Here is a 26,404-nt window from a genome sequence, read left to right on the forward strand (position 1 = left end):
CTGAAGATGATCAGCTGAACTGCTGCAGAACAGAATCCAGAATGACCCACATGGTGCATTAAGCCAATAAGTGTATGACAGCTGTCAATGAGTGAAATAGATAGATAGATAGATAGTGGGCTTTCGTGGGTCAGTGGCTTGCGGAGTGACAACGCTTGGGAAGTTTATTCTCCACAGCTATCGCTGATAGGTCTTCTATACGCTCGCTTGGGTGGGATGAAGAGTAGTCTAACCGTGAAGATTGTATCCACAACATTCACAGTTACAGCTGTGCAGGTTGAGGTTGTAGGGATAATGATTATAGCTTACAATTGAAACTGCTCTTTTATATCTTTTTCTTGAACATCATCTTATATAAAGGTTCGCATGGTGCTTTTCTCTTATATTATAGTTTTGCTATTCAATTCAATTCATATTCTTATACCTGTTCGAGCCCGCTAAGCAAGGCTATAGTTTTGCTATGTCCTTGCTTGTTATAATTATAGTAGCTAGACATTTTCATGTTCTTTCTTACTCTTTTATTACAATTTTCCAGGCTGCAGTCTGGAGGTAAGGTGCTCCTTCTTTTCTTAATCTCTGAACTTTGTTGTAAAGGACCTGCTATCGAATGTGATCTTATGAACGGGATGATGAATAAGGATGAATTATGCGTTGTAACAATACTAGCGCGGATGTAACTATGTACATAAAAATGACTAAGCACTATCGGACCCCGGATTGCTTCTGATTGCATAATACCACATACCAATTGCCCTTTCCACACGTGCCTTGTTCCATAGCGCTTAGATAGAAATATAATATAGTAATTCTCTGCCTTTTTATTCTTACTAATACGTAGTATTATCTAAAATTTCATCATATGCTTCAGTATTATCATCTTAAGACTATCCCGGGATGATCAACACCAGGCAGTATGAGCTGTTTGGCAGTCACTATCCAGCAGAGCCAGCTGCCAGGATTATCTTGATCCACTGGTTATTCCAGCTGAATGTAAGGATTGGAATCCTACAAACGCCTACTCCCAATATCTGTGTACCTGAGTATATAGGGAATTCTAGGGGTCCGCAGAGGATCTGCGGGTAATGATGGCCTCGTATTGACTTCTTCTCCTAGAAGAGTTCCTTACACTGAAGCTATGAAAGTATTCTCTTATCTCTATTCTCGTAGTCTATTGCTCTATAACCCAGGGACTGGATGAAGAATTAGTGTGTAAGTTAATATAAGATTATTATTGTATATTTATTAATCAAAAATAGGATTTATTCGAAGATGTCATAGCTAATTTATATATCTGGCCGGGATTACTATTATCTCCGGGTATCGGACTAACTATTTATTTATACATAAAATCCAGAGCTAGCCTTGTAAATCAGTGGATACCACGGAGCTCCTGCACCGCTGAGGATTTGTAAAAAGCTTGCTTGCTTATTCCTTCCAAAGATCTTATTTTTCATCTATCAATAGACTCATGCAAGTGTCAGCTGAAATGGATTTGTTGAGCTGAACCATGGACAGAATGGTGTCCGGTCTGTGCAGAGAATCTTTGAAAAGTGGGCAGAGTCCCGGGGCCCATTCTTTCAGTTTTCGTTTCTTGGATAGCAGTTCATTTTGCCCCCGGGGCTTTGAGACTGACCTATTTGACTCTTCCACACTTGTTATCCTTCCGTGTTTGGGTTAATCTGATCGCTGGCCGAACATTCATATCTTTACCTTCATCACCGAGACGAATGACGATTATATGAATACGTTATGGCTGAGAGAGATGATAACGAATCGAATTCCAATAGGGATGGCCTTGGGGGAGATCCTATTCCGATACACGGGTGGTCCACTTCTTCAACATTCTTTTCTAGTTCCCAATTGATGGGCGGGGAAGATGTCTTCAGAAGCGGCAATTTCAGCGAGGAAACAATGAGGGACTTCAATCTCGCTCATATGCGATCGAGCTCTGAATACACATCCAGGTCCCGTACTGTTGAAGATGAGGCCGTCGACGAATTCATTGCGGCTGGGGATGATTTTAGGAGCCAAATTCAATTTTTCCAGACAGAGAATGCCTCTCCTCATCTCTTTTCTACAACAAGGGCTATTGAAGGGCATTCCGAAGAAATACAGTCTGAAGAAATAGAAAGAAATATCTCTTTCAATATGCAACTGGGGTTCTCACATACATCGAGGGTCACTGAACGGGAGGTGTCTTCTGAAGTGCGAACCTATAGTGGATATGCAGAAGGCACGGCAGCTGTTTCTCAAGTGCAGAATGTGTCTTATGAGAATGCTGAAACAATCCAGTCTGAAATGATGGAAAGAAACATCTCTTTCTCTAACCCGCAATCGTCGTTCTCAAATGCTATATCAGCTTCGGGTGTCACTCGAAGGGAGGTGGCTACTGAAGCGCAAATCTACGAAGGATATACGGAAGAAACGTCAACTCAAGGGCAGGATAGTTCTCGAGAGCATGCTGGATCTATGCAGTTTGAGATGATAGAAAGCCCTATCTTGTCCCCCACCATGCAATCGAGCTTCTCGAATGCGACATCGGAATTCAGAATCACTGGAAGCGGGGTGGCTGCTAAAGCGCGGACCTACAATGAATATACAGAAGAAGAAACATCAGTTATTTCTCAAGGGCAGGATACGCCATCGGGGCTCCGTTCCACGTCGCGGTTCGCCCAGGAGATTTCCGAAGCAGATGGGAACAAATCATCCAAACCGAGCGTCATACCACCACATGTTGAATCTAAAACAGAGTTTAGTGCGGTGGAAGGGCAAAATGACACTACGGACTATACTGACGGTCAGAGCGACACGATGGTTCACGCACAGACCACTTCATCAGGGTTCCTGTCTACAGAAAGCCCTGAGAGCGTAAAGGCCCAAGCCAGCGTTACTCAGACTACGGAACCAGATGTTGCCCTCCGGGAGACAAAAGCCAGTGGGATAACTGGAGCAGCTCAAATCAGCGAAAAAAGAAAAGGGACCTTTCTCATATCACACGCGGAACCTGCTTCATTCTCACCAACCATCGCACCCGAAGTGAAGGAGCTAGAGACAGAAAGGGAGGCAGCTAACCCACAAGAAGAAAAGGAAGGAGACACTTATCAAACTGCCCAGCAGTTGGATCAAAGTGTGTGTATTAGCCCGACACTCGCGACTGAGGATAGGGATATAAGTGAAGATGAGCCTTCAAAGAAAGTCATTGATGAAGATACCGTTCTATCCCATAGTGGGCCCACTTCGTCCTCGGATGTGGTGCACACAGTAGGAGAGAAAGATGTCATATGCGAAGAAAATCATCATAACGAAATTGCTGTTGATGAGAGAAATTCGATATCCGAAGTTGGATCTCTGTCATCAAAACGATCCCGAATGGCAGACCAGAAGATCAACAATATGTTAATCTATACAGAAACCCGTGCTTCTCTAGATCCAACCGAGAAGTTACATCTTATCAAGCTTGCCAATGATGAAGTCTTTGCTCGTCTAAGTCAACTGACCAATGCCTCGTCCGGCAAGCCGTATCTTAGCCCAGAATGCCGAGATTTCGGTTTATACGGGTGGCTTCGAAATATCATGCACATCTTTAACCATGGCACATACAAAGAGATCTCGGCAATGAGATTTCAAAACCTACGTGTTCTGGGAACTAGGCCCCAGGTTCATCGTAACCTGACGGCTCTGGGCGTCTTTTCCGCCCTACTGCGTCCGCGAGAAACATTCAGCCCGAGCCGCAAATCCCCCAAGGAGATCATACGGAATCTAAATGGCGTGTTAGATCATGGAGAACTGCTGCTTGTCTTAGGACGGCCTGGAGCTGGATGCAGTACTGTCGCAAAATCATTGTGCGGAGAGCTTAATGGCTTGAAGCTGGGTCCTGAATCGGTTATTCATTACAATGGCATTCCACACCAGCAGGCACCTAGTAATGTCAAGAGCGCGATGCTTTATAGCTCCGGAACCGAAAAACATTTCCCGCATTTGACGGTTGGACAGACTTTGGAGTTTGCAGCATCTGTCCGAGCTCCCATCCAAAATCTCCAGGGAATAACGCGGACAGAATATGCAAAAGCTATGACGAAAGTTGTTATTGCCGTCTTCGGTCTGAGCCACACGTACAGCACTCAAGTCAAAGATGTGACAGAAGATGAGCGCAAGCGAGTCAGTATTGCCGAGATTATCCTGTCGGGAGCATCTTTAGCTGCATGGGACAAGTCAACTCAGGGCCTAGCTCTAACAGAGGCATTGAAGTTTGTGCAGTCTTTGCGGCTGGCGGCAGATTTGGGCTCATCATCCCACGTTGTAGCTGCATATGAAGCCAGCGAAGCAATGTATGGTCACTTTGACAAAACCTTGTTGTTATACGAGGGCCGCCAGATATTTTACGGCCCTTCTTCTGAAGCCAAGGGCTTTTTCGAGCGCCAAGGGTGGTATTGCCATCCACAGCAGGGTACTGCCGAATTTTTGACCTCAATTACCAATCCCACAGAGAGGCAGCCACGTCGGGATATGGAGAACAGAGTTCCCCGAACTTCGGAAGAGTTTGAGACGTACTGGTGCCAGTCCGCAGAGTATCAAGAGCTGCAGAGGGAGATGAGTGATCATAAGCAGATAACGGTGTCCCACTCGAGAGAACAACTGCCAAATCCTAATCTGGACGAACAACAGAAGCAGCCAGTCCAAAAACAGAATAATTGGCAGTACCCTAGTCTGATGCTGCAAGTCAGACTGACTATAATACGCGCTTTTCAGCGTGTTTGGAACGAACGTGCTTCAGCAGCATGCAAGATCACAGTTAACTTCATTATAGCGCTGCTTATTGGCTCAATGTTCTACAACACTCCTGCAACGACAGCCGGATTTTTCTCCAAGGGTGCAGTGCTCTTTTACCTAGTGATGCTCAACTCTCTTCTACCACTTACCGAGTTGACCAGTCAGCTTTCCCAGCGTCCGGTGGTGGAAAAACATGCCTCATTTGGCTTCTACCATCCCATGGCCGAATCACTAGCCGTGCTCCTGAGTGAAATCCCAATTAATTTTCTACTTGTCTTGGTGAACACTATTGTCATCTATTTCATGAGCAACCTTCGTCGTGAACCTTCGCAATTCTTCATATGCTTCCTGATCAACTTCGTGTTGATCCATGTGACAAGTGCAGCCTTTCACATGACAGCAGCAGTAACAAAAACGCTCGCGCAAGCACAAGCTCTTGCTGGGATGCTGGTACTTTGGGTTTTCATATTTACGGGCTTCATTATCCCCGTCCCTCGGATGCATCATTGGTTCGAATTCGTCCATGATATCAACCCCGTCTACTACGCATATGAAGCCCTAGTCGCCAACGAGTTCCACGGTAGGGAGTTTGGATGTGCTGAGTTCATACCATCTCAGCCCAACCTCCAGACGAACGCATATATCTGCTCAGCTGTCGGAGCTCTCGCTGGCCGTCGTACAGTTAGTGGTGATGATTATATCTGGCAGACCTACAGGTATACCTACGACCACGTGTGGAGAAATTTTGGTATTCTTATTGTTTTCCTGGTCGGTTGGATGGGTCTATATTTCGTTGCGACGCAATTTATTTCACACCCAAGTATCCATTCTGGAAGTCTTTCTTTGCTTCACAGAAGTACATCTGCTTGCCTTAGGCACGAAGAGCATCGCAAAGAGGACGAAGAAGCTGGGAAAGGTTCTGTGACTCCAGGCCAAGATACCATTGGCAATGTGGGATTGAATGATTTTAGTTTCATTGAGCCTCAGCGAAACAGTTTGAGCTGGCGCGATGTGATATACGAAACAAACACAAGCAGTGGAAACCATCGGATCCTGGACAAGGTGACTGGCTGGGCTAAGCCAGGGACAATCACCGCATTGATGAGCCTTAACAGTGAACAGAAGACGGAGTTACTCAGAGTGTTGGCGCAACGTACCACAATAGGAGCTGTCAGTGGGGACATTCTCTTCAACAACTGCCTTTTGAGCCCGAGTTTCCAGCGGAAATTCGGGTATGTTCAACAGCAGGATATTCATTTGAAAACGGCGACGGTTCGTGAGGCTTTGCGTTTCAGCACATTGCTACGTCACGCAGACTCCGTCTCCAAGAGAAGCAAATACACATATGTCGAGCAAATAATCAAGGCACTGGATATGGAGGATTACGCCGAGGCTGTTATTGGAGTTGTTGGAGAGGGCTTGAACGTCAAGCAGCGGAGGGTTTTGAGTATTGGAGTAGAGTTGGCCGCAAAGCCCGAAATTCTGTTCGTGGAAGAGCCTGACAGGTAAGCTTTCGCAACAAGTATTCTTTGGATAAAGCGGGAGTTAATGTCTGTACCAGCGGCCTTGACGTGCAAAGTTCACGCACAATCTATCGTATCCTCCAGAAATTGGCCGACGCCGGACAAACGATCATCTGCACAATGCAACCCAGCTTGATGGCATTCAAGCAAGTAGACCAGCTCCTATTTCTCTCCAGCGAGGGTAGAACTGTATACTTCGGACCCACCGGCAAGAATGCACAAACTCTGCTAGACTATCTCGAATCAAACGGTGCCCCCCGGACCCGCACAGAAGAGGAAGACTCCGCCAGCTACATAGTTGAAACCCTTTCCACCGCCACCAATAAACACGGGGAGGCCTGGTCGGATGTCTGGGTCAGAAACAACAAAGTCGACCCTATCCGCGAAGACTTCGAGAGTATCAACACCCTGAACAATCCAACAGAAGACAAAGAATACGCCATTCCACTACACCTCCAATTCCCCATCGTCTTCCGCCGAACCCTTCAATACTACTGGCGCTCACCCCTCTACATCATATCAAGAATACTCCTCCAAATATGCGCCGCACTCATCATCAGCTTCTCCTTCTACAAACACGGCACCTCGATAAGCGGCCTCCAAGAAACCATCTTCTCCGCGTTCATGATCTGCACTCTGTTCGTCCCCCTCGTCCACCAAATCACCCCTCTCCTCACCAAACAACACTTCATATACGAAACCCGCGAACGCCACCCAAAAACCTACTCCAGATTATCCCTCCTCCTCTCCATAATCCTCACCGAACTTCTCTACCAAATCATCCTCAGCATCTGCGTCTGGGTAAGCTACTACTACCCCATCTCAGGAACTACCCAATCATCACCCCGCCAAGGTCTCGTCCTCCTCTTCTTCATCCAATTCTTCATCTACGCGATAACCTTCGCTCTCCTGGCGGTCCCAACCTCCACCCTCATAACAGGTATATGCTCTTTCATGGCCCTCACCTTCAACGGCGTTATGCAGCCGCCCCACGCTCTCCCCGGTTTCTGGATGTTCATGTACCGCGTCTCCCCGTTTACGTACTTCGTTGCTGGAGTGACATCAACTCAGCTCCATGGTGTCCCGGTTAATTGCACCAGGACGGAGATGGCGGTGTTTGATCCGCCTTCGGGGCAATCGTGTATCGAGTATCTGAGTGATTATTTGCGGACGGTGCCGGGGCAGTTGATGAACCCGGATGCGATGAGGAGCTGCAAGTATTGTCCGTACTCGGTTGCGGATCAGTTCCTGGCGGAGAGGGAGTATCGGTATGATCGGAGGTGGATGGATTTTGGCGTCGGGTGGGCTTTTGTGGGGTTTAATGTTGGGGTTGCCGGGTTGGTTTATTATGTTTTTTGGGTGAGGAGGTGGAGGCCGGGGTTTGGGGCGAAGATTATGGGGTGGAGGAGGAGAGTGAGTGGGTGGTGGTAAGGGAGTTAGGGGGTTGGTGGTAGTGGATCTTTAATGTGTAATCTTCCTTTTTGTGCAGTTGGCTTTTATTTCGGGACTATTGTTGCTTACTATGATATTTATGTTGGAAATGAGATAATGTGGATGCGGTGTATGATGGGGGTACTAGGCCTAAGTCTCTTACCAGAATATTGAATATAATCTACGTCCACGGCACACTTAGAAAGCAACAAGGTTTTGGGATTTAACTTTTCAAACTAGTACCTTACAGGTCAAACAGCCTGACAGATCCTCCACTCACCAAGCAAAGACAAGCAGGAACGGTTCCGTCTCCCGAGCGACTTCTGCAAGTAAAAGAAAGAAAATTAAGGGGAGATTACCCGAACCAGCCGGTAAGAGCACACATCAAAGTTCAACCTCAACAGGTATCACCCACCATAGAAGGCCAACTGGTTGCTGTGCGAAAAGAGAGGTAAGCATGTAAGCGACTGAGAAACACACGTGCAAGGTATCAGACATCGTCCCAGACGAATGTGATCGACGCCTTCCGCACCATGCTTTGATCGGCTTTGCTTTCCGCATCCTTCTTCTACCAACCAGCAGCAGAACCAGCATTATATTCACCTTCATCGGTCAGGGCGCTTTCCTGTTGAGTTCTTCCATTGTCATTCCACTCGTCGTTGACGGGTGCGTTGAAGCTGAGGCTGTCATTCTGAGGGGCGTCCTCAGCGGCATTGGCGGTAGGGCAACGCTTGATAGTATGGCCCACTATAAGACGGGTAGGGTTCATGTTAGAATATGCTTGGTAGATCATTTGGTTGGGAGACATCCTTACTTTCACCACAGTTGTTGCACTTGACTCGGGAATAGTCTCGCTTCTTGGGGCAGTCACGGCTGAAGTGTCCGACTGTGTTAATGAGTATTAGCAGTCTATGCGGTAGAAATTGAGGGCGATGTCTTGGAGATGCTACCTTCATCACAGTTACGGCAGGTAACAGTAGAGACATCACGCGGCTTATCGCAATCTTTCGCGATGTGATCCTCGGATCTGCTACGTTAGGAGACGTGAATAAATCAGTGGAATTGCTGTTCTAAACTTACCCGCAATTGCGGCAGGTTCTGGGAGGGGGAGCCTGAGGACAGTCTTTCGCGAAATGTCCCACTATATTATAAAGTCAACATATAACAAGAAAATAGACGACATGCCTGAGACTTACTCTCGTTGCATCGCTTGCACTCAACGTTCTCTGCAGAGCGAGGGTTGGGGCATTCTGATGCCTTGTGGTCCTCCGCGCTTGCTATCGTCAGTAGAGAATCTCGAGTCTTGCAAGGTGAGCTTACCCGCAGTTACGACAAGCAAAAACATTGCGACGTGGCTCAGGGCAATCGCGAGCACGATGTCCGTCAGCACTACAGTTGACGCATTTGACGCCGACACGTTCACGTTCCTCTCGTTCCTCCTTACAGCCACGAGCAGTGTGACCCAAAACTACAAACCGTTAGCGACTAGAGAACACCCGAAACCACTGATTGTAGCCTACCACCACAGTTGCTGCACTTGGGCACCTGCCGATCGTAAGGCAGACCGGCGTCAGCAAGACGTTCAAGATTGTCCTCAACGGAAGACGGCCAGCGTTCTCTGAGATTGGCGCGCTGCGGCTTAGGACTAAAGAAAAAGCCGACCACGTATGTGCAGTTCAGCTTCCCCTGAAGATCAATAAGGCTGATACAATCATTCACCTCCTTATCCTAGAGGGCGGCAGAGCGTTAACGTGCGTGCTTCTCAGAGCTTCAGTGTGCAGGGAAGATGAATCTTCTGTCTTACCAGCGCGATAAGGTAGAATTTGAGGTCCTCTTCACGCAACTTGTTTTCGATGTCGACGAAAGTGGCCTGCGGAAGAGACTTGGAGTACACCTTAAGTCCCTGGGTCATGTTAGTACAACGAGCACACGTTCACATCCGTGATGAGAAATGCAAGTAGTAGCAAATAAGTGCTTCCTACCTCACGGAAATCCTCGAGATCTCTTTCGTCACTAGCTTTCTTCAGGATAGCCCAAGCCTCCTCAGGAAGCTTGTCGGGAATGTGATTCAAATCGAAGCGACGGTTTTCCTTGCAGTCCATAGTCTTGTGACCTTCACGAGCCATTAGCGATGTATACTTGTTTAAAACATGCCGTATGCCATACCTTCCATCTTGCAATTCTTGCACACGTCGGGACCCTTTTCAGGGCATTCGGCAGCTGGATGTCCTTCCTTATTGCAGATCCGGCAAGCACCCTTGAAAACACGAGGCTTAGTGCACTCAGACCTGTTGTGTCTAATGCTGTGTCAGATCAAAGATATTATTAAGAAGGCACATGATAATAATACCCATCCTCGCCGCAATTAAAGCAGGCCATATCCTTGCGCGGTTCGGGACAGTTGCGAGCAAAGTGACCATCGCTTCCACAGCTATCTTTTGTTAGCGACAGTGAGGATCTGTAGGAAGCTACTTACTTCCGGCACCGATTATCATCGCCATGGCCTTCAGCTGGAGGAGCAAAGTCATCACCACCGAATCTGGGCTCAGTACTGAAGCCACCGGGCCTAGCGTTCTCATCATTACCGAAACCTGTCTTATCTCTTAGTATCATAAAACTTCAAGATTTGATGGAGCATGATTAAGAACATGCCATCCTGAGGGAAAGGAACTTGTTTCCCAAGAGGATACGTACCGCCGTCATTACCACCACCCCAGTTGCCAGTGTCGTCACCATCTCCTTCAAGTGTCCAGCCAGCCATCTTGAAGAAATAATCTGTAGTTGATGGAAGCTAGATGAGTATCGATGCACTGGTGTATTCAGTCAGCTTGCAGGTCAATCCACTCGGTAACAACGCGTGGCCGCGTTCGGTATATAGGTTAGATGAGCCAGCAAGAAGTAATAATGTTCAAAAGACAAAATTGATGAGAAGTTATATCTGCAAGAGAATGGAAATAACACTTACCTATCGATGGCACGTTGTGTAGGATAATTCAGCTTACTTGTCTGTAAAGGACTACCACCAAAGCCGTGGTACAAAGTAGGAGGCCTGGAGAAGAAAGGATGAGACGGAAGAATTGAACAGGAGAAAAAGAAAGAGGGAAATGAGAGAGCGGGGTTCCGTCTGGGGGCCTGCAAAAAGCGAAGAGCAAAACAAGAGGGTGATAGATCAGCCAATTCACGGATTTCTCCATTTACGAGCAAACGAAGCAATATGACTTAGTCTTGTGGAACCCAAGGATGGTCCACCTAGCCAACGATCCCCTGTTGATGGATTGTATGAAGGTTAAGCGAGGAATACCAATGATGGAAGGTAGTACAACTGATAGACCCCTACCAATATATCTGCTTATTTATCAATCAAAGTACTAATCATCCTCCAAGAAATTCAGAGATGTTCCTACATAGCAATAGTAACACAACAGAGCTCAAAAGGAACTTAGGTGCTACTAGTGCAATATTGGAATATTGCCTAGTATAGACTTCTAGAGCTAGCTGTGCGGTAAAATCTCTAGAATTCAGGTGACAAGTTGTAAATTGGCAGTGCATCTTCGTGAATTGTGCTTGCGCCACTTTCTTCAATATGAACGCCACCTAGGCCCACCATCAAAGCCCAGAACGCTATGATAGAAATTCCAATTAACAACAATTAACAGAGTCTACTAGCAGCTTGATTGGGGTGTGAATTCGCGCTATATATTCTCTGATAATCCGTGTTTTCTCACACACGTGCTGGGATATTGTTATCCACAACAATCGACACTACAAGTTGCTATACGTTTAGTGTGCGGGATAGAGTCTGGCACAAGGTTTGAGGACCCTTGACAGAGTAGACATAAATGAAGAGTGTCTAACCACTACCTACAGAGAATCCAAGCTAGGTACTGATTCTTATAAGGGCCAACTTGCAATGGTTATAAAGCCTGGATATCAATAAAATCGGTGCTTGCAAGCTATAAAACCCTCCCCTTCTCCACCAGGATTATAGCGGTCTGTATCTCACATTGGATTGAATGCCTAAATACTATACATGCTCGGCCATTGCTCAAGTGAGGCAGCAGGACAATAAGCAGCTGCTCATAAGTAAATTGAGCAAAAATGAGGCTGAATGAGAAATCAGCGGGACTTGCGTTAGGATAAGCCATTTGGTATTCATGTTCTTTTCCGCCTCCAATTCTTACCCTTCCAATGCAACAGAGCCATTGGAATAGCACTCACAGCCACAATCAAGGCAATCGCAATTCCCGTACTCCCCAGATACCCAACATTTTCCAACATTTGAGGAAACCTGAATTACTGTCAGTATACCCACATCGCTCTCCCAAACACAGAAGACTTACCAAAATGGTCCTATAAACCCCCATGTCTGTCGCACCAATGTGATAAAAACGCCAACACTTGCTGCTTCTGATCGATAACAATCCACGGCATATGTGAAGCTTACGGTAGTGACGATTTGGTTTCCAACAGCCGCGATGGTGACCCCGACCAGCGGAGTGATATTCCATTGCGATGAAGCATGGTCTAGCTGGACAAGGAAGATAACGACGCCAACTATCGTCAGGATAATACCTGGATAGCTTATCCAGAGTCTGAATTCCGGTGCAACTGGCCGCTGCGTTTTCTTCTGCCCGTACAACATCCAACGGTCGGATAAGAATCCTCCGACCTGATCGCCGAGCAGAGAGCCGATAATCATCGCGATAAACTGCAGGCCAACCTGCTCTGAATCAAGTCCGAACATCTCGGGGAAGAGTTGCGGCATCTCAATGGAGGGGAGGATACCACCGAGGAGGAATATCATCGCATATGCGGCAGCTGGAATCATAATGCAGGGTCGGATTGCCATACCAAGGGGGCGTAGAAAGTCCCATATCTCCAATGGCGCTGGATCAATGCGCTTCACATGAAGGAATCGTTGGCGAAGGGTTGGGTTACTGACGTGACTAGCAGCGCTGCCACGGATGTATAGAGTTTCTTGGCCGAAGATCGAATATATGATGAATTGAACGCCGTTGGTCTGGTACAGTTAGCATCCTTCTCCCATTTAAGTGAAGTTCAGACTGACAATGGCCAATATCCAGTAGATCCACCTGTATCCCACTCGACTAGTAACGAACCCAAAAAGCAAAGGCGCAAGCGGTACACCCAAAGTCACCATGACAGCCCACACGCCCATGCATCTTGCGCGGTCTTTCTTGAAAAAGGTCTCGGCGACCACAGCGCTACCAATTGCAGCGGCAGGACATATAAAGAATGCAACAAGGGCCCGGCAAAATCCCATGGTCGCATACGACGGACTTTTGGCGCAGCCCACATTGGCAACCAGACTGCAAAGCAACGAAAGCAAGAAAATAGGACGTCGACCATAGCGGTTGGACAATGGCATCCAGAAAAGAGGCGCACCCCCGAGGATGGCAATGACTAGTGAAGTCAAATAGCTTGCTCTTTGTACGCTGACTCCAAGGTCCTCTGCGATCTCAACGAAAGCGGATTGGATTGAAGATGCTGTAAATGTCGCCATCATAGCGTGGAACGCAACAAGGGCTAAGTTAATAATTTTCTACACCAATGGTCTGTCAACATTAAGTTCTTGGAGTTTGGCTCGGTATAAGGTGAAACATACCTTCCATGTCGGCCAATTATAGGGATCAGCATCAGTCATGTCCGGGATAGGGTCCAGTTCTACTGTCCCATATCTCTGAATCAAATATTGACGATGATCTTCCGTCAATGCATCTGATTCACTATGTTTGATACTTTCATCATGCGACCGATCAAAAGCTTCCAAATCATTGTGATCTCTTCCTTTGGCGGCGATATCCCCACCGCCATCACCATCATTCTCAAAGTGCTGAACACCGGGCTTTTCCATCTTGCTATGCGGTTAATGGAGAATTGTTGAGAGGATACGCTTGAATTTAAGGGCCCTATGACCCTACGTTTATACCCAACCCAACTCACCTAATATAGAAAAGGGCCTAAGAATTTAGCCGACCTGTACCCCGGATCTCCAAGCCCGCCAAGCTAATTTCCCCGCAGCCAACTGCCGACCCCAGGGACCCTGCGGCAAGCTCGTATCCGATTTGCCATAATGCTGGGTAGCTGTGCTTGATAATAACAGTGTAAGCAGGTATCATACCGTGGCTTTTATCGTGCCAATGCGCCAAGCAATCTGTGTTCGTATTCTCGGAATTTCCGATGTGTGGTCGTCGTCAACATCCCGGTGAAGACCTACGCAGTACTACGATAGAGAACAGTGGGCTCCCAGAGAATGTCTACGAAAGGAGCCACATGGAATCTGTCAGAATACCAAGATGATTTGCATTTGTGTCCGGCGTGTGCCCCGGCAAAATGGTCCCTTATACAGCCTCCCGCCCTGACTCCGGGAATTGTTCATTGATTGTGAGAAAATCATGGTTCCCGGAACTTCATAAATTATGCGCCCACTAAACCTTCTCTTGCACCCGCACATGTGCTCTGACCATCAATGGCTCCTTCAGATCGCTAATCCCAACACTAATCAATTCAGGTATGCCCTTTCTCTGAGCCTGCTTATCAGCAAGTTCGAAGTTGAACTCCGTTAACAATGTGCTCATAATTTTATAAATATTCGTCATTGCAATGGTCTTCCCAATACATTGACGTCCACCAAGGCCAAAATGCATTAATAGCCGTGCCTTGGCAGCAATCTCAGTGTTCTCCCATCGGTACGGGTTGAAGATGTTGTGATCAACACCCCAGACGTCAGGGTTGTGATGGAATGCGTGGTTGCAGACGGCGATTGATGTCTGCAGTTATTGCGTGTCATTAGCACAACAGTCGGCATTGTGGACATAGTCTATAGCTCGACTTACCCCTTGTGGTATATGCTGCCCGTCTATCATCACACCCGTTGGACTCATGACCCTCCGAGCTAGAGGCATCGTGAAGACCGGCGTAATTCGGAAATTCTCCCTTATGCAGTTGCGCAAGAACGGTAGAGCAGCTTCTGCGGCAGATACAGAATATGCTGTCTCTCCGTATGTAAGGTGGGGGAGATTGGTCTCAATCTCCTTTACGCACTCCTCCATATATCGAGGGTTATGAAGCAGGTGGTAAAATAGCAGAGTTGTCGTGGCGCTCGTCGTGTGTGTCCCTGCGATGCTGTAACTCCATTCAGTAATTGATGACAGATACATTATGAAGGGTGAAAAGAGACGTACATGAATCCAAAAGCCTCAGTCTCAAGATCCGTCTGCGTAAGATGTTCCCCAGTATCAGGATGCTTAGCCAATATTAGATTAGTTAGGATGTCCTTCCTATCGTCACTTTTAGACATCCTATTTCCACCGAAATCCCCCAACCTGCGTCGAACACACTCCGACGCGAGATCCGCACAAGCTTTGCGGCCAGCAAAGAGTTGTTGAAGTGGCTTGTATGGAACAAGTGGAAGATATTTCTTCAGTGTTGCCGTCATAGCAGGCCAAGCACCAGTAACAGCCGCAAGCAGACTATGTTCGATGACTGGCGGGACTCGCGCCTCGTCATCCGTCTCCTGAATTCCAAATGATTGACTGAAGGCCAGCTCACCAAGGACGTCAATCACGTAATAATGCAGAGCTTTTTTGAGATCAAATGCTCTATTATGAGAGCTATGCTCCCTGATCTTGTCTCTCAGGATTCGAATATTCAGATCCAGGTATTGCTCCATCTCTTTCACGTAGCTCATGGAGAAGCCATGAGACATATGACGTCTCCGGATGGAGTGTTGCTAATCACATTTAGAAAAGTATTCTAGCAATTCTTATAGTAGGACAAGAGAAAGCCTTACTTCTTCATCCCGCATACCGAATACATTCGGATGAGCTGCGCCATATGCGTCGTAGAATTCCGTCTTTGGCATTCCTCTTCCACCTTTCTGATAGATTGCTTGGATGGCGCCCTCGTGGGTAATGCTGAGTTTGTCTGGTCCGTATCGGACAATTGGTCCATACTTTTCATGGAGCTCTGTAAGGGTATATGGCTGCTTGAGGGTCAGGAACTGGTAGACCTGCCAGAGGTCGGTCAGGCATGCGAGGAATGGACCGGGGTATTTGGCAAGGGGATGTAGATATCGTTGGTAGATAGAGTAGACAATAAGAATGAGCGCTAGATAGAGACCAGCGCTGGTCATGGGAGTAGATGTAAGGGTTTGTATGAGGACGGTCATTTTCAAAATAAGTGATTTGCTTCTTCTTCTCGTATTTCAGATTAAAGCGGCAAGTAGTTGAGATGGTTTGGCCTACTGTATGTTATGCTTCAATCCCGCTGCTCTTATAGATTCTTTGTCTACAACGTACCAAACCTGTGTGAGTTGTTATTATTCTCATCCATAACCGAGGTCAGCCATCCGAAATAGCTTTTCCCAGTTGCATAAGTAGGCCACCTCGTTATTGATTGTGTAGTTCTCTCATGTTTTACAGCCCAATGGGGATACCTTCGGCTACGCTCGGGAAGCGCGAATCCGATTGGTCCAGATGAGGTGATTGAGATCAGGTGGGTACTGATTTCCCCGCATTATACAGAATACTGAATTATTGATGAGCTGAGAATGCTTGCTTCCATCTCTCACTACGCCCAATGGAATCATCTTGTAAATCTGCTACCATGTCAAATCGGCCACATCGCAGGCGAAGAACTGAGGTTGCCTGTTCGGAATGTCGATGCCGGAAACTGAAGGTATCTACTCATTAAACAGGATCTGTCAATTCTGTATACAAAGAACTGATACTCTTAGTGTGAGGGAACAAGGCCGGCGTGTGCACGATGCCGGCACAGGGGGAGAGATTGCAAGTATCAGCAGCCTATTGAGTCGGGTATCCGACGTCCAACGGATAAGAGGTCAAGCTGCATGCTATTATAGCGAAGGGTGAATGTTAATCTTGGTTTCACAGAGGTCAGAACGATTTATCTCGCCGAGTCGAGGTCTTGGAGTATAAGCTCTGCCATGAGGCTGAACCGCAAACACGTTCGTCAGGTTTGAGGGAGCTTGGGGAAACAGTCAACGAAGATACAAGTGTTGATGAACTCGCTACACATGCTTTCTCTGAGACATCCCTTGGCCATCTTTATTTCGGTACGCAGTCCTCTAGCATGGGATCCAGCTAAGCTAATCACTCTGGGCAGGGGCAAGCTCAAATTACGCCATGTTCAGACACGTCTCAAACGCATTCGCTGAAAGCGCTCTCTTACACCTCTCATTGAGCAATCAAGCACAAACTGCTATTCATAGCTGCAACGTATCGGATCAAGGTATGAGACCAACTGGTAGGAGAGCATCAATGGTGAAGCAGCTCTCAGTATCTCTGAAAGATATACACGCTCTTCCGTCTAGAGATGAGGCACTGTATCTTATTAGTCGCTTTTCCACTACAACCAGTGTGGTCCTTCCATATGTCGACTACGAGACAGTGTTGGACTCCTATGAGAAGGCTCACCTCGAAAGACCACCCAGGTTCCAAAGGGGTTTATTGGCTCTTTTGAATATGGTTTGGGCACATGCATCTGCATCCTTACAGCTTCCGGAAGCAGAAGTATTCTATAGCCATTGTGCGGGTCTTCTAGACCAGCGGACACTGGAGAGACCCACTGTTGAGCTAGGTGAGCCTCCATTATGCTTTCAACGCTGTACTTGATTTGACAGTAGTGCAGTTCAGATATTACTGCTGAAGTCTATCTACGAGCAGAATCATCAAAGATCTACTTTGAGCTATACAACCCATACAAACTGTGTAAGAACCTCATTGCAGATGGGCTTTCACTGTGCCTCTGTTCGGGATGCCCGTGATCATACAGCTGAAAAGCTGCATCAGAACATATGGATGGGCGTTCTGAACAACGACAGGTAGGTCTGGGCCACTTATCATCCTTTCTGAGTATAGGAAGATATGATTGTCCTCACACTTATATGAGTGCCATGTTCAACAAGATAGTAACTTGCCTTTTACCAGAATTATGGGGTTGACCCAGGGGAGACCGTTTCTTATCCCTTACTCCTTTGAAATGACCTTTGGAATGAAACAGCCCGCGATGCCAGGGGATATAAGCTCTATTTATCTCTCCCAAATGACGTTGGTTAACCCCAAAAGTCTACAAAGCGACATATGCTTACTCTATAAAGATCATCTAACACACTCCTGGCCGACATAATCGAAACACTGTACGATCAAAATTTGGAATCAGGCCAATCTCTCGATATACAAACCATCATCAACAAACGTGAAATCTTACACTTCAGGCTCGAACAATGGGCTGACAGCCTTCCTGATCACATTGCTTTGCTCCCGAGTGAAGGGTTACTAAAGCTGTCAGCGTTCCCAGATACTCGCTGGGCCGTACGAACACTTCTATGCATACAATACCATAGACTGAAATTGATCATGAACTTCCCTCTAATGATGAAATTCTTAGAATCTGACTCAATGAAGCCAACGGGAGAGCATATCAGAAAATATATCCAGCGCATTCGGTCCCAAATCCTCCAGGATGACTGGTACGCAATACAAGAATTGCAGTGTTTGATATCGCACATTTCTACACTCCCGGGGTTCATGGACGTGTATGCATCATGGTATACATGCAACTATACAAGTTTGTAATTTCCAAAAGAAGCCTACCTTATAAAACAAAGTGCTAAAATATTTCTAGTCTTCACAGCTACCCTCCACTGCCTAGCACTATTCCTTGTTCGCCAACAATACTCTTCAAATTCCGAGCCGAAGCCACCCCAGATACGCCAAGAAATAGAATCCTGCCTCCGCATCATGAGGATTAACAGCAGAGGAAGCATCGTGAACAAGAAGGCGGACTACTGTATTCAAAGACTACTTGTGGTGTTTGATGCGCTTGGTATGCCAAATCTACCATCTAAACACCTTTTATAGACTATTGTCTAACATACCTGCAGACAACGACCCTCAGGAGGGTACAAGCAACCCGCTAGACACATTGACTACCGATTTTGTTTTCCAGCATATCAAGCTCCCAACAGAGGAATTCCTAAACCAGTGTAGTCGGCAGGAAGAGTCAGAGCAGGCTCAATTGTTTTTAGATATCTTTTCAAGCATTCCACTTTGCGAATGAGGGGTGTCTGAGGCGTCTAGACAAGTGACAGCTGTAGCCATTAAAATACTATGACAGGGTGCTCTCTGCCCCTCAAGGCATGCTAGAATGCAGATGGACCGAACCTCAGACCTTGACCGCGATATCTTTGAATAAGCAATTATCGCGATTATCTTGATTACAGAGCTACTACTAGTGGCGGTCGTCTGGTATATTTATGCAATGAAAGAGGGCTTGCTAATAGTACAACATAAATGGACCTGCTATTATATATCAAACTGCAAGATGTTCATATGACTATAAAATAAGGGGAGACTGTGCATAGATACAGACCCATAATGATGCGAAAGAAGCTGAGTATAATATCAAATCAGCTGAAACCGAATGTTTCATGAAATTGAGCTGCCAGAAGACTCACCGGCCTTCCCTGAGGCGGAAGCCGGTGCGAAAAACTTGGAGACCCTCTCACACGTCTCACATTTATTCTGGTTTCGAGCCATAGCTACCTTGCACTCGAGGACGGTGACTTGCTGTTCGGAAACTTTGATCTTGCGTTTCCAGTCATCGATCTCCTTTTTATGCTTCTGCTCGCGTTGTTCGAGGGATCTTATAGTCTGGAGTTGTTTCCTAACCTCCTCTTGTGCGGACGCCAGCTTCGCAGCCTTGTCTGAGTTGAGCTTTTTGAGATCCTCAACCTGGCTTTGCAGTGAGGAGATGACTTTCTCCTGATCATGTGTCTTGAAAAATACAGTTTCAAACCTCCATGTGAGGTTTTTGAGATATTGTACGTCCGGTGGGAGTGAAGGCCTAGTTGGCTCAGTCGCCTCTTTTGCAAGCTTCTCGTAGCCTGCGTACTTTTCTTCACTTCTTGAACTTGGTGTCATGCTTTTCCGTCCAAGCATGAGTCCTGTAGGAGGGGTGTTATTGCTGGAAACGCCCGTCTAGAATGAGTCTGTAAGCTTGACGCAAGGCTAGTGAGCATGTGTATCGTTTCACTTACGGTGGGGCGAGAGTCAGGCTCATCAGTATTTTCCTCGGCATCAGGCCTGTGTACCTCTGCTTCTTCTTCACCGTTCTGGTGGCTTTCGGGATCATTGTTCCCATCATCGATAACGATTGTCTCGATTCCATCTTGACTTTCTTCTTCTTCAAAAGGTAGACTGGGCCCCTGAAGTGTCTCTTCATCGGAGTCTTGTTCATAGTCCGAAGAGCTATCCTCGTCTGTCATGCCATTTTGATCCGTTTCTTCCACTTGGTCCTTTCCCGAAGAAAGGACCGCAGCTGTTCTGGTCTGCTTCTCCGGACGGCTCTCAGGCGCGCTTTCGTCAGGCAGTGAGCGTTTGTTGGCCCTTGTTCGTAGCGTTACAATGCGGCCTGCAGGAGGATCCTGAGGGGTATCAGGGTTTGACTGCAACATTAGTACGATAGATATCAAGATAGGGAGGTGAATTGGGCCAAACATACCATGTTGGCTGTTAGTCTTCTCTGTATACTCATATTCTATTGCGAAAGTCAGATAGGTCCTGGCAGTGGGAGCATAACATGACATACGGAATATGCCTTCTGAAGAGCGTTTAGACTTCTATGGGGGAAGAATATCTGCGTAGAGTCAGTATGCCACCATGGGTGGAGAGGGTGATATATGAAAGGGAAGGAACAAGCTATGCACACCTTGCCAAATGGCTCCCAGTGCATGTGGCTGTACAACGACCGCTGATCCCACAGGCGCTGCCTTTCTTCATCATTCCAGAGTCCACCGGTTTTGACGCGTGCTCTGGGCTTCCTGACTTTGCGCTTGAAGGTCGGCATGAGGAAGGCGATAACAGAAGACGGAGGGACACAATTGAGAAGACAGGAAAATCTTGTTAGTTGGTTTTATTGCAAGAGAGAAAGGTATTTCAAGGAAAATCTCGCAAAACTCCCAACACAGCAGGGGTGAAAGAAGGCTTCCAACGAGGCTGAATCAAACGCCACAACAGGCAGAACTGAAGTTGAGTCTAGTTCAGTTCAGAAAGCAAGAAGCAGGCTTCCTGTATTGTTGAGGTGGAAATTCGCAATCAAAACATACCTTCCAGTAGATAGAATACGCGGTACTTGAACTCAACCCCCGTAGGTGAATACCTCTAGTAATTTTCACACCCGCCTCTAGTTTGGATTACAGTATATAGAATACTATACGCTATCAGGGGTTTGATCCAGGCAGAGATCTATCCGCCTTTCACCGACTCTCTCAACAGACAATTCCTATAAGATAACGCATTGAAAAAGTACACTAAAGGAGCAATGCGGCGCAGCGAAGGTGCATTAGAAGCGTCGTTAGCCTCGTGCCGGGGAACGGCGGATGCACAATAGTTGGCCTTCAACCCCTGCGCAAGCCAAATGACAGTTTTGGCGACTTGCGTAAGCGCTGTGGTAAGACCTCATCCATGCATTAGAGGGTTTCAGATGATGGAATTACACCGCCAGGAGCACTCAGCCTTGCAGGCACAGGATTGTTATTGCAGCCTTGTAAAAGAAGCTGAAAAGTCCCGAAGCTCGAATATGTCTGTCCCCTGGTGGAGATTGTCACATGTTAATTGACGGATAACAGGGCTTAGCTTGGAATGTTATGGAAAGAGCTGCATTCCGGGACCTTTTCCCACTCTTTTTGAATTCAACTTCAACTACCGCTGAGGAGTATGGTGATTACAGAACAAGCAAAAAGATCTTTGATAAATATACCTACTTCTACTCAGTGGAGGTCTTACCTTCAACTATTTCAGGAGGTGTCCGTCCAGTCATTTGTATTACGTGCTTCAGATGAATTACATACGCCTGAGCCTGTCGACTCCCGGATTGAAAGTAGACAGCAAAGCTTACTTGGGCGGGACATCGTTGTTCATATTGCCAACTCTTATATAAATTTCTCCAATAAATGAGTTAGTCACGGTGTATATGTATCCAAACTGTTGGAATACACAGGATGTAGCTGAATCAACTATTACTACTAACTACAGGCATCAGAAGAAAGCAGATGGGTAAACAACATTACAGATAAAGCCCTCCGAGAAAACAGACCCCATGGACTTCGATTGTGCCCCACTCTGTTATGATGTCTAATATTCATGCCAAGGAATAAAAATATATTATAGGCCCAAGCGTTTATGAAGAAGCTTCCAAATCTCTGAATGGCCCTCATTAACAGCCAAAACAACAGCATCTGCGCCATCATCATCACGTACTGTCAGATCGGCTCCATACTTCAGCAGTATCTTGACTACTGCGTAGTGGCCTCGTGCAGCTGCTTGCAAGAGTGCTGTACGACCACTTGCAGCTTTCGCGTCAATGATAGCACCGTGCATGACCAAGAATCTGACCCTGGCAACATCACCCTTTTCTGCGGCACAAATCAAAGGTGTCCGTTCCTCAGAATCCCTCATTTCTATTGTGGATCCCCGTGAACTTAAATGCTTCATTTCGTAATATCCAAGGCAAGATCTTTTCAGCAGCGAATCGGGAGTCAGATCTAAGTGCGCGACACACGCTCCATGCTGAACGAGAAGTTTGACCGTGCTCTGGTTCGCGTTGGCTGCAGCGATTTGAAGAGGCGTGAAGTTATCGTTAGGAAAATCAATATAAGCGTTGTGCTCAATTAGTAGTTTGACGACAGCATCATGACCATATTGTGCAGCCCGAGCAAGTGGAGTCCAACGTTCGTTATCCTGCAAATTGACGTCTGCACCGTAGTGGATAAGGTGCTGCACCAGCTCTGTGTATCCCTTCTTGGCGGCCCAAGTGAGAACTGTACAATCATCGCGGCCAATACCCGTCTTGCAACTTGAGTTCGGGTCAATACCCTTGTTGATTAGAAGGCTGACCAGCTCAGGGTCATCATCCTCAACTGCGGAGAGTAGCACGGACCCAATCTTGCACCGATCATTTGCCAAGTCGATGTCAAGAAAGAGACTGACTACTTCCATGTGACGGTTCTCAAGAGCATGGAGACGCGCAGTATCCCCTTCTTGATCAACGGCTTCCATGTCGGCTCCCTCCTCGACCAGAAACTTTACCATAGATGTATTACCAGAGGCGGCTGCCACAATTAAGCTAGTTTGTGACTTCGAATTTCTGGCCTCCAGGTCTGCACCTTCCTTTATGAGGGTTTTGACCGTTTCTGTATGGCCTTTACTAGAAGCCAACAGAAGCAGTTCTCCTTTGACGTGTATCTCTCTTTTCGCTTTAAGCCCTTTTTGGCGTAGCAGAATGTTTACCGTACTAGCATGGCCCCTTTCAACGGCGTAGTGCAATGGGGTGAAGTCTTGCAAATCGAGTGTGTTGATGTCACAAAACGGCAGTAGTCGGGAGACCATATCAAAATATCCTTGTTTACAGGCATAGTGCAGGGCTGGCAGCAGCTCCCCACTAAGCGGTAAATCGCAAATACGTCGAATGTGGTTTGGAAACTGCATCGGAAGTTCGAAAAGTGGCAGGTGGCGTTCCCTGACTGCCCATCCAAACATGGCTTGCAAGTGCGAAAATTGAGACCGACCATCTGCTTTCCATGGATGAAGGCCCCAACTTTCATTGGATGTCAGAGCTAAGAGCTTGAACATGTCCCACAGAGGATCTTGCTCTGAGAAATACTTGGTATGAGTCGTCCAGTGATTTCGTGCGTAGGACAAAAACCGATAGCGCGCCAAAGACGGCGATGGCACAGTACGTAAGGGAGGCGACGGTAATGAGACAGGTAATTTGCGTTTTAACCTCGATGGCAAAAATCTTTTGATAAGCCGAAAGCCCGGGACATTCTTTGGAATGAAGTCTTTGCTACGTAGATCCCATTCCATAATTTCCTTTCTTGTCTTAGAAAGATGAAGGTGGAAATCAGAAAACGAAAGATACGTGATGCAAAGACGTCCACAAATCTGGTTTCCTGAGCGGACGGACTCTGGAAATTGAAGCAGATATGCATCGAAACTGCTGTCAAGGTATTGACAGATTGAGGGATGTGCGAAGCGTGCACAGTTATCGACAGGGTCTAATACGACGAGGTTTGCGCACCAACCCAAGATAAAGTCACATCGTGGAACCTTTTCTGGGTCCCAGCATTTGTCATTCAAGTCCAATGCTACTGCCTCCTTCAGCTCTTCGCAATGAAGCGGTCGTGCGCTGAAGCGAACCCAGACAAGTGTTCTGATAGCACGAGGGTCGTGACAATTTATCCTCTTCACACAGCGCTGGTATGTTTCCTCAAGACCTTTTGGTAAGGTTGATAAAGCGACGCGTATGTCTTGCTCCGTGGCACACGTATACCAAATGATCTCGATTTGCAGATAAACCCACAGAAACCTGCACTCTATCAGTAAAAGTTGCACGTAAAGTAATGTCTATAGGCTTAATTCACATTCCCGAAGACTCTTACAGTAAGATACTTTCCATATCATTGATGAGGTGACTGTCCTCAGTGAGCTGGTGAAGCACCATTCGGTCTGCAATACTTTCTCTAATATAGACCTGGATATCTTGTAGCACATTGCAAGTCGTCGAAATTTCAGGTACATTCGGAAGGTACGTCGCGACACTTGTGCCTCCGACGAAGTACTCTCTGCTGAATATGAGTAGCCGTCGGCCGATGGCTTTATCACCGCCGGTTTGGAATAGTAATCGAAAGTAAGTAAGGAGACGCCTTGCGTCCGTCTGTTCTAACGCGTCAAGACCATCTATTACATAGGTGGCATTCGACACATCCGTATACAAACTAGCAAATATATCTTCCAAATCATCAAGATCGGGGACTTCTCTTTTACTTCCGAAATATCTTTGAAGCATTCTTTGGCCGTTCTCAGAGAACTGCTGGGTCCCCTTGACGATAAATTCGGTCAGTTGCCGTATGAAGCTTGAGAGCAACTGAGATAGGTCGGAAGCATATTGTTCGTCGCAGTAGAAGAAGATAATTGGAGCATGAGGTTTCAAAGATTTGCTACGCGCTTCTTCGATTGCGGTGGATCTATTGGATCATCAGTACAAGGTCATTCTTGGACATAGACAACATGCTACTTACGCAATAACAGATTTCCCAGATCCAACTGAGACATTGTAAGTCACCAATGCCACGAGAGAACCCGAGGGCACTTACTTTTACCAGAGCACCATAGCCAAGGGTATGCCCTGTCGGAGAACCAGGCCTGGAATTCCGGGTGATCTAAGAACCACTGTGTAGTGCTAAGGAGTCTCTTCCGTGAAATCCTCTGATGTGCTCGTTCGTGGTCATAGCATGTGATACGCGTCAGAAAATCGTCATCGAAAGCAGATTCTAAGCCAACGCATCAGTTTTCCGCATCAAGACACGTTAGCCCGAAATTTTCATACTCGACTTGCTGACCCAGTTACTGGACAATGGCTCTCTTCGTGAAGAGTCATTACCAATTTGCCCTGGTACCGCAATTCGTCAGTCCTCATGCAGTGAAATCCTCGAGTATATACCACTTGCACTTACAATCCAGGCTCAACGCGGCAGTCGGTGTCTCCATTACAGAATGCCTCGGAATCACAGCGAGGAGCTCTTTCGCATAGGCAGCTGCTGTCAAGGAGGCATAGCCTTGCCAGTCTTTCTTCTTGTGCGTATCGGCGTAGTCGCAGATTCCTCGAATAACAAGGCAGGGGAAATTATCCATCAAGCCAGCAGCTTCCATCTCAAAGCACAGAATTCCGTACTTCTTTGCAATCTCATCCCGGAGCTTTCCGTCCTTGATGACCTTGTTACCCGATGCAATCAAGCCGTAGTGTATTCCACAAGGCTGTTCCAGCCTCGTAGTTCCCCTTCTTAGCGCATCCTCTGAAGACTGCGGATACCCAAAAGTAGCCTCCATACCAGGGTTTATCGCAATAACCTTAGAGACTGACTCTGAGATCCGATTTGGCTTTTGCAAATGTGCTGCCTGGAGTCTAGAGATCGCTGTTAGCAAGACGGTAGGTGGTTTGTTCAGCATTCCCGTGTGCTCCCATTCACCCCCATCAATCGCCTTTCCATAGTCATATTGGATTACGCCTCCATACTCGCGAGATGGTTTGCTCACGACGACATCCCCGAGCTGGACCCCAGCGTCACGCACCCCTCCGCCCACCCCGACCATCAGTCCAAACCGAAGAGATGGGAATCTTATACGGACTTCAGTAGCTATGACCGCTGCAGAATTAGTCCCGTATACCCCAGACGGTAGACAAGCAAGAACAACGCGATGACCGTGGAAGACACCGAAGGTATATGTGTTGTTGTCGTGAGGTTGGGCGGGCAGGTCGGGTAGACGCTCGTCCAACAGCGCTTCGGCGGCTGCCATCTCCACGGGCAAGGCGCAGATCCAAGCTACGGTGAAGTCTTCATGACGGACAATGACTCTTGGAGGGCCCATTTGCTATACTCCAGGCAAATTGTATTTCACTCAGCGAGGGCTGGTGGTTCTGGTAGCGAGCGGGATGGGTGGAAGGATTGATGGAGGTTGGAGATCGGCGAAGACGAGACGCGCAAGGCTGCATTTTCAGCTGAGTGGCTAATGGCAGGGATTGACGTGGCAGCAAAACACATCGCACTTTGCTTTTTGATTTGCTCACTTGGCCTGGGA

The 26,404-nt window shown here is 47.1% G+C and overlaps 6 protein-coding genes across 6 annotated transcripts; 2 read left to right on the top strand and 4 right to left on the bottom strand.

Annotated features, from left to right (window-relative positions):
• Nucleotides 1-2,148: 2,148 nt before the first annotated feature.
• Nucleotides 2,149-7,724, top strand: BDQ94DRAFT_167042 (ABC-2 type transporter-domain-containing protein; the record flags this gene model as incomplete). The annotated part of the gene is made up of 2 exons (XM_026770711.1): nt 2,149-6,275; nt 6,332-7,724. 2 exons carry the CDS (start codon nt 2,149-2,151, stop codon nt 7,722-7,724), a joined length of 5,520 nt encoding a protein of 1,839 aa, XP_026629979.1.
• Nucleotides 7,725-8,281: 557 nt separating this feature from the next.
• Nucleotides 8,282-8,610, bottom strand: BDQ94DRAFT_137197 (uncharacterized protein; the record flags this gene model as incomplete). Its single annotated transcript, XM_026765010.1, has 2 exons — nt 8,282-8,471; nt 8,539-8,610. Coding segments are annotated over 2 exons (207 nt in total), but the record flags the coding sequence as incomplete, so codon positions are not given.
• A 3,450-nt stretch (nt 8,611-12,060) lies between these two features.
• Nucleotides 12,061-15,915, bottom strand: BDQ94DRAFT_157262 (benzoate 4-monooxygenase cytochrome P450; the record flags this gene model as incomplete). Its single annotated transcript, XM_026768719.1, has 7 exons — nt 12,061-12,744; nt 12,793-13,287; nt 13,351-13,599; nt 14,192-14,515; nt 14,582-14,870; nt 14,930-15,477; nt 15,538-15,915. The coding sequence occupies 7 exons, from the start codon at nt 15,913-15,915 to the stop codon at nt 12,061-12,063; spliced, it is 2,967 nt and encodes a 988-aa protein (XP_026629981.1).
• A 2,593-nt stretch (nt 15,916-18,508) lies between these two features.
• On the top strand, nt 18,509-18,827 carry BDQ94DRAFT_167046 (uncharacterized protein; the record flags this gene model as incomplete). The annotated part of the gene is made up of 2 exons (XM_026770712.1): nt 18,509-18,593; nt 18,652-18,827. 2 exons carry the CDS (start codon nt 18,509-18,511, stop codon nt 18,825-18,827), a joined length of 261 nt encoding a protein of 86 aa, XP_026629982.1.
• A 368-nt stretch (nt 18,828-19,195) lies between these two features.
• BDQ94DRAFT_167047 (uncharacterized protein) lies at nt 19,196-20,615 on the bottom strand (the record flags this gene model as incomplete). The annotated part of the gene is made up of 5 exons (XM_026770713.1): nt 19,196-19,747; nt 19,807-20,214; nt 20,271-20,306; nt 20,358-20,405; nt 20,478-20,615. The coding sequence occupies 5 exons, from the start codon at nt 20,613-20,615 to the stop codon at nt 19,196-19,198; spliced, it is 1,182 nt and encodes a 393-aa protein (XP_026629983.1).
• A 1,316-nt stretch (nt 20,616-21,931) lies between these two features.
• On the bottom strand, nt 21,932-26,194 carry BDQ94DRAFT_183896 (uncharacterized protein; the record flags this gene model as incomplete). The annotated part of the gene is made up of 8 exons (XM_026774520.1): nt 21,932-22,247; nt 22,329-22,936; nt 23,057-24,134; nt 24,208-24,792; nt 24,847-24,871; nt 24,922-25,098; nt 25,155-25,217; nt 25,282-26,194. The coding sequence occupies 8 exons, from the start codon at nt 26,192-26,194 to the stop codon at nt 21,932-21,934; spliced, it is 3,765 nt and encodes a 1,254-aa protein (XP_026629984.1).
• Nucleotides 26,195-26,404: the final 210 nt, after the last annotated feature.

Source organism: Aspergillus welwitschiae, assembly GCF_003344945.1.
Source record: "Aspergillus welwitschiae strain CBS 139.54b unplaced genomic scaffold BDQ94scaffold_5, whole genome shotgun sequence".
NCBI lineage: Eukaryota > Fungi > Ascomycota > Eurotiomycetes > Eurotiales > Aspergillaceae > Aspergillus > Aspergillus welwitschiae.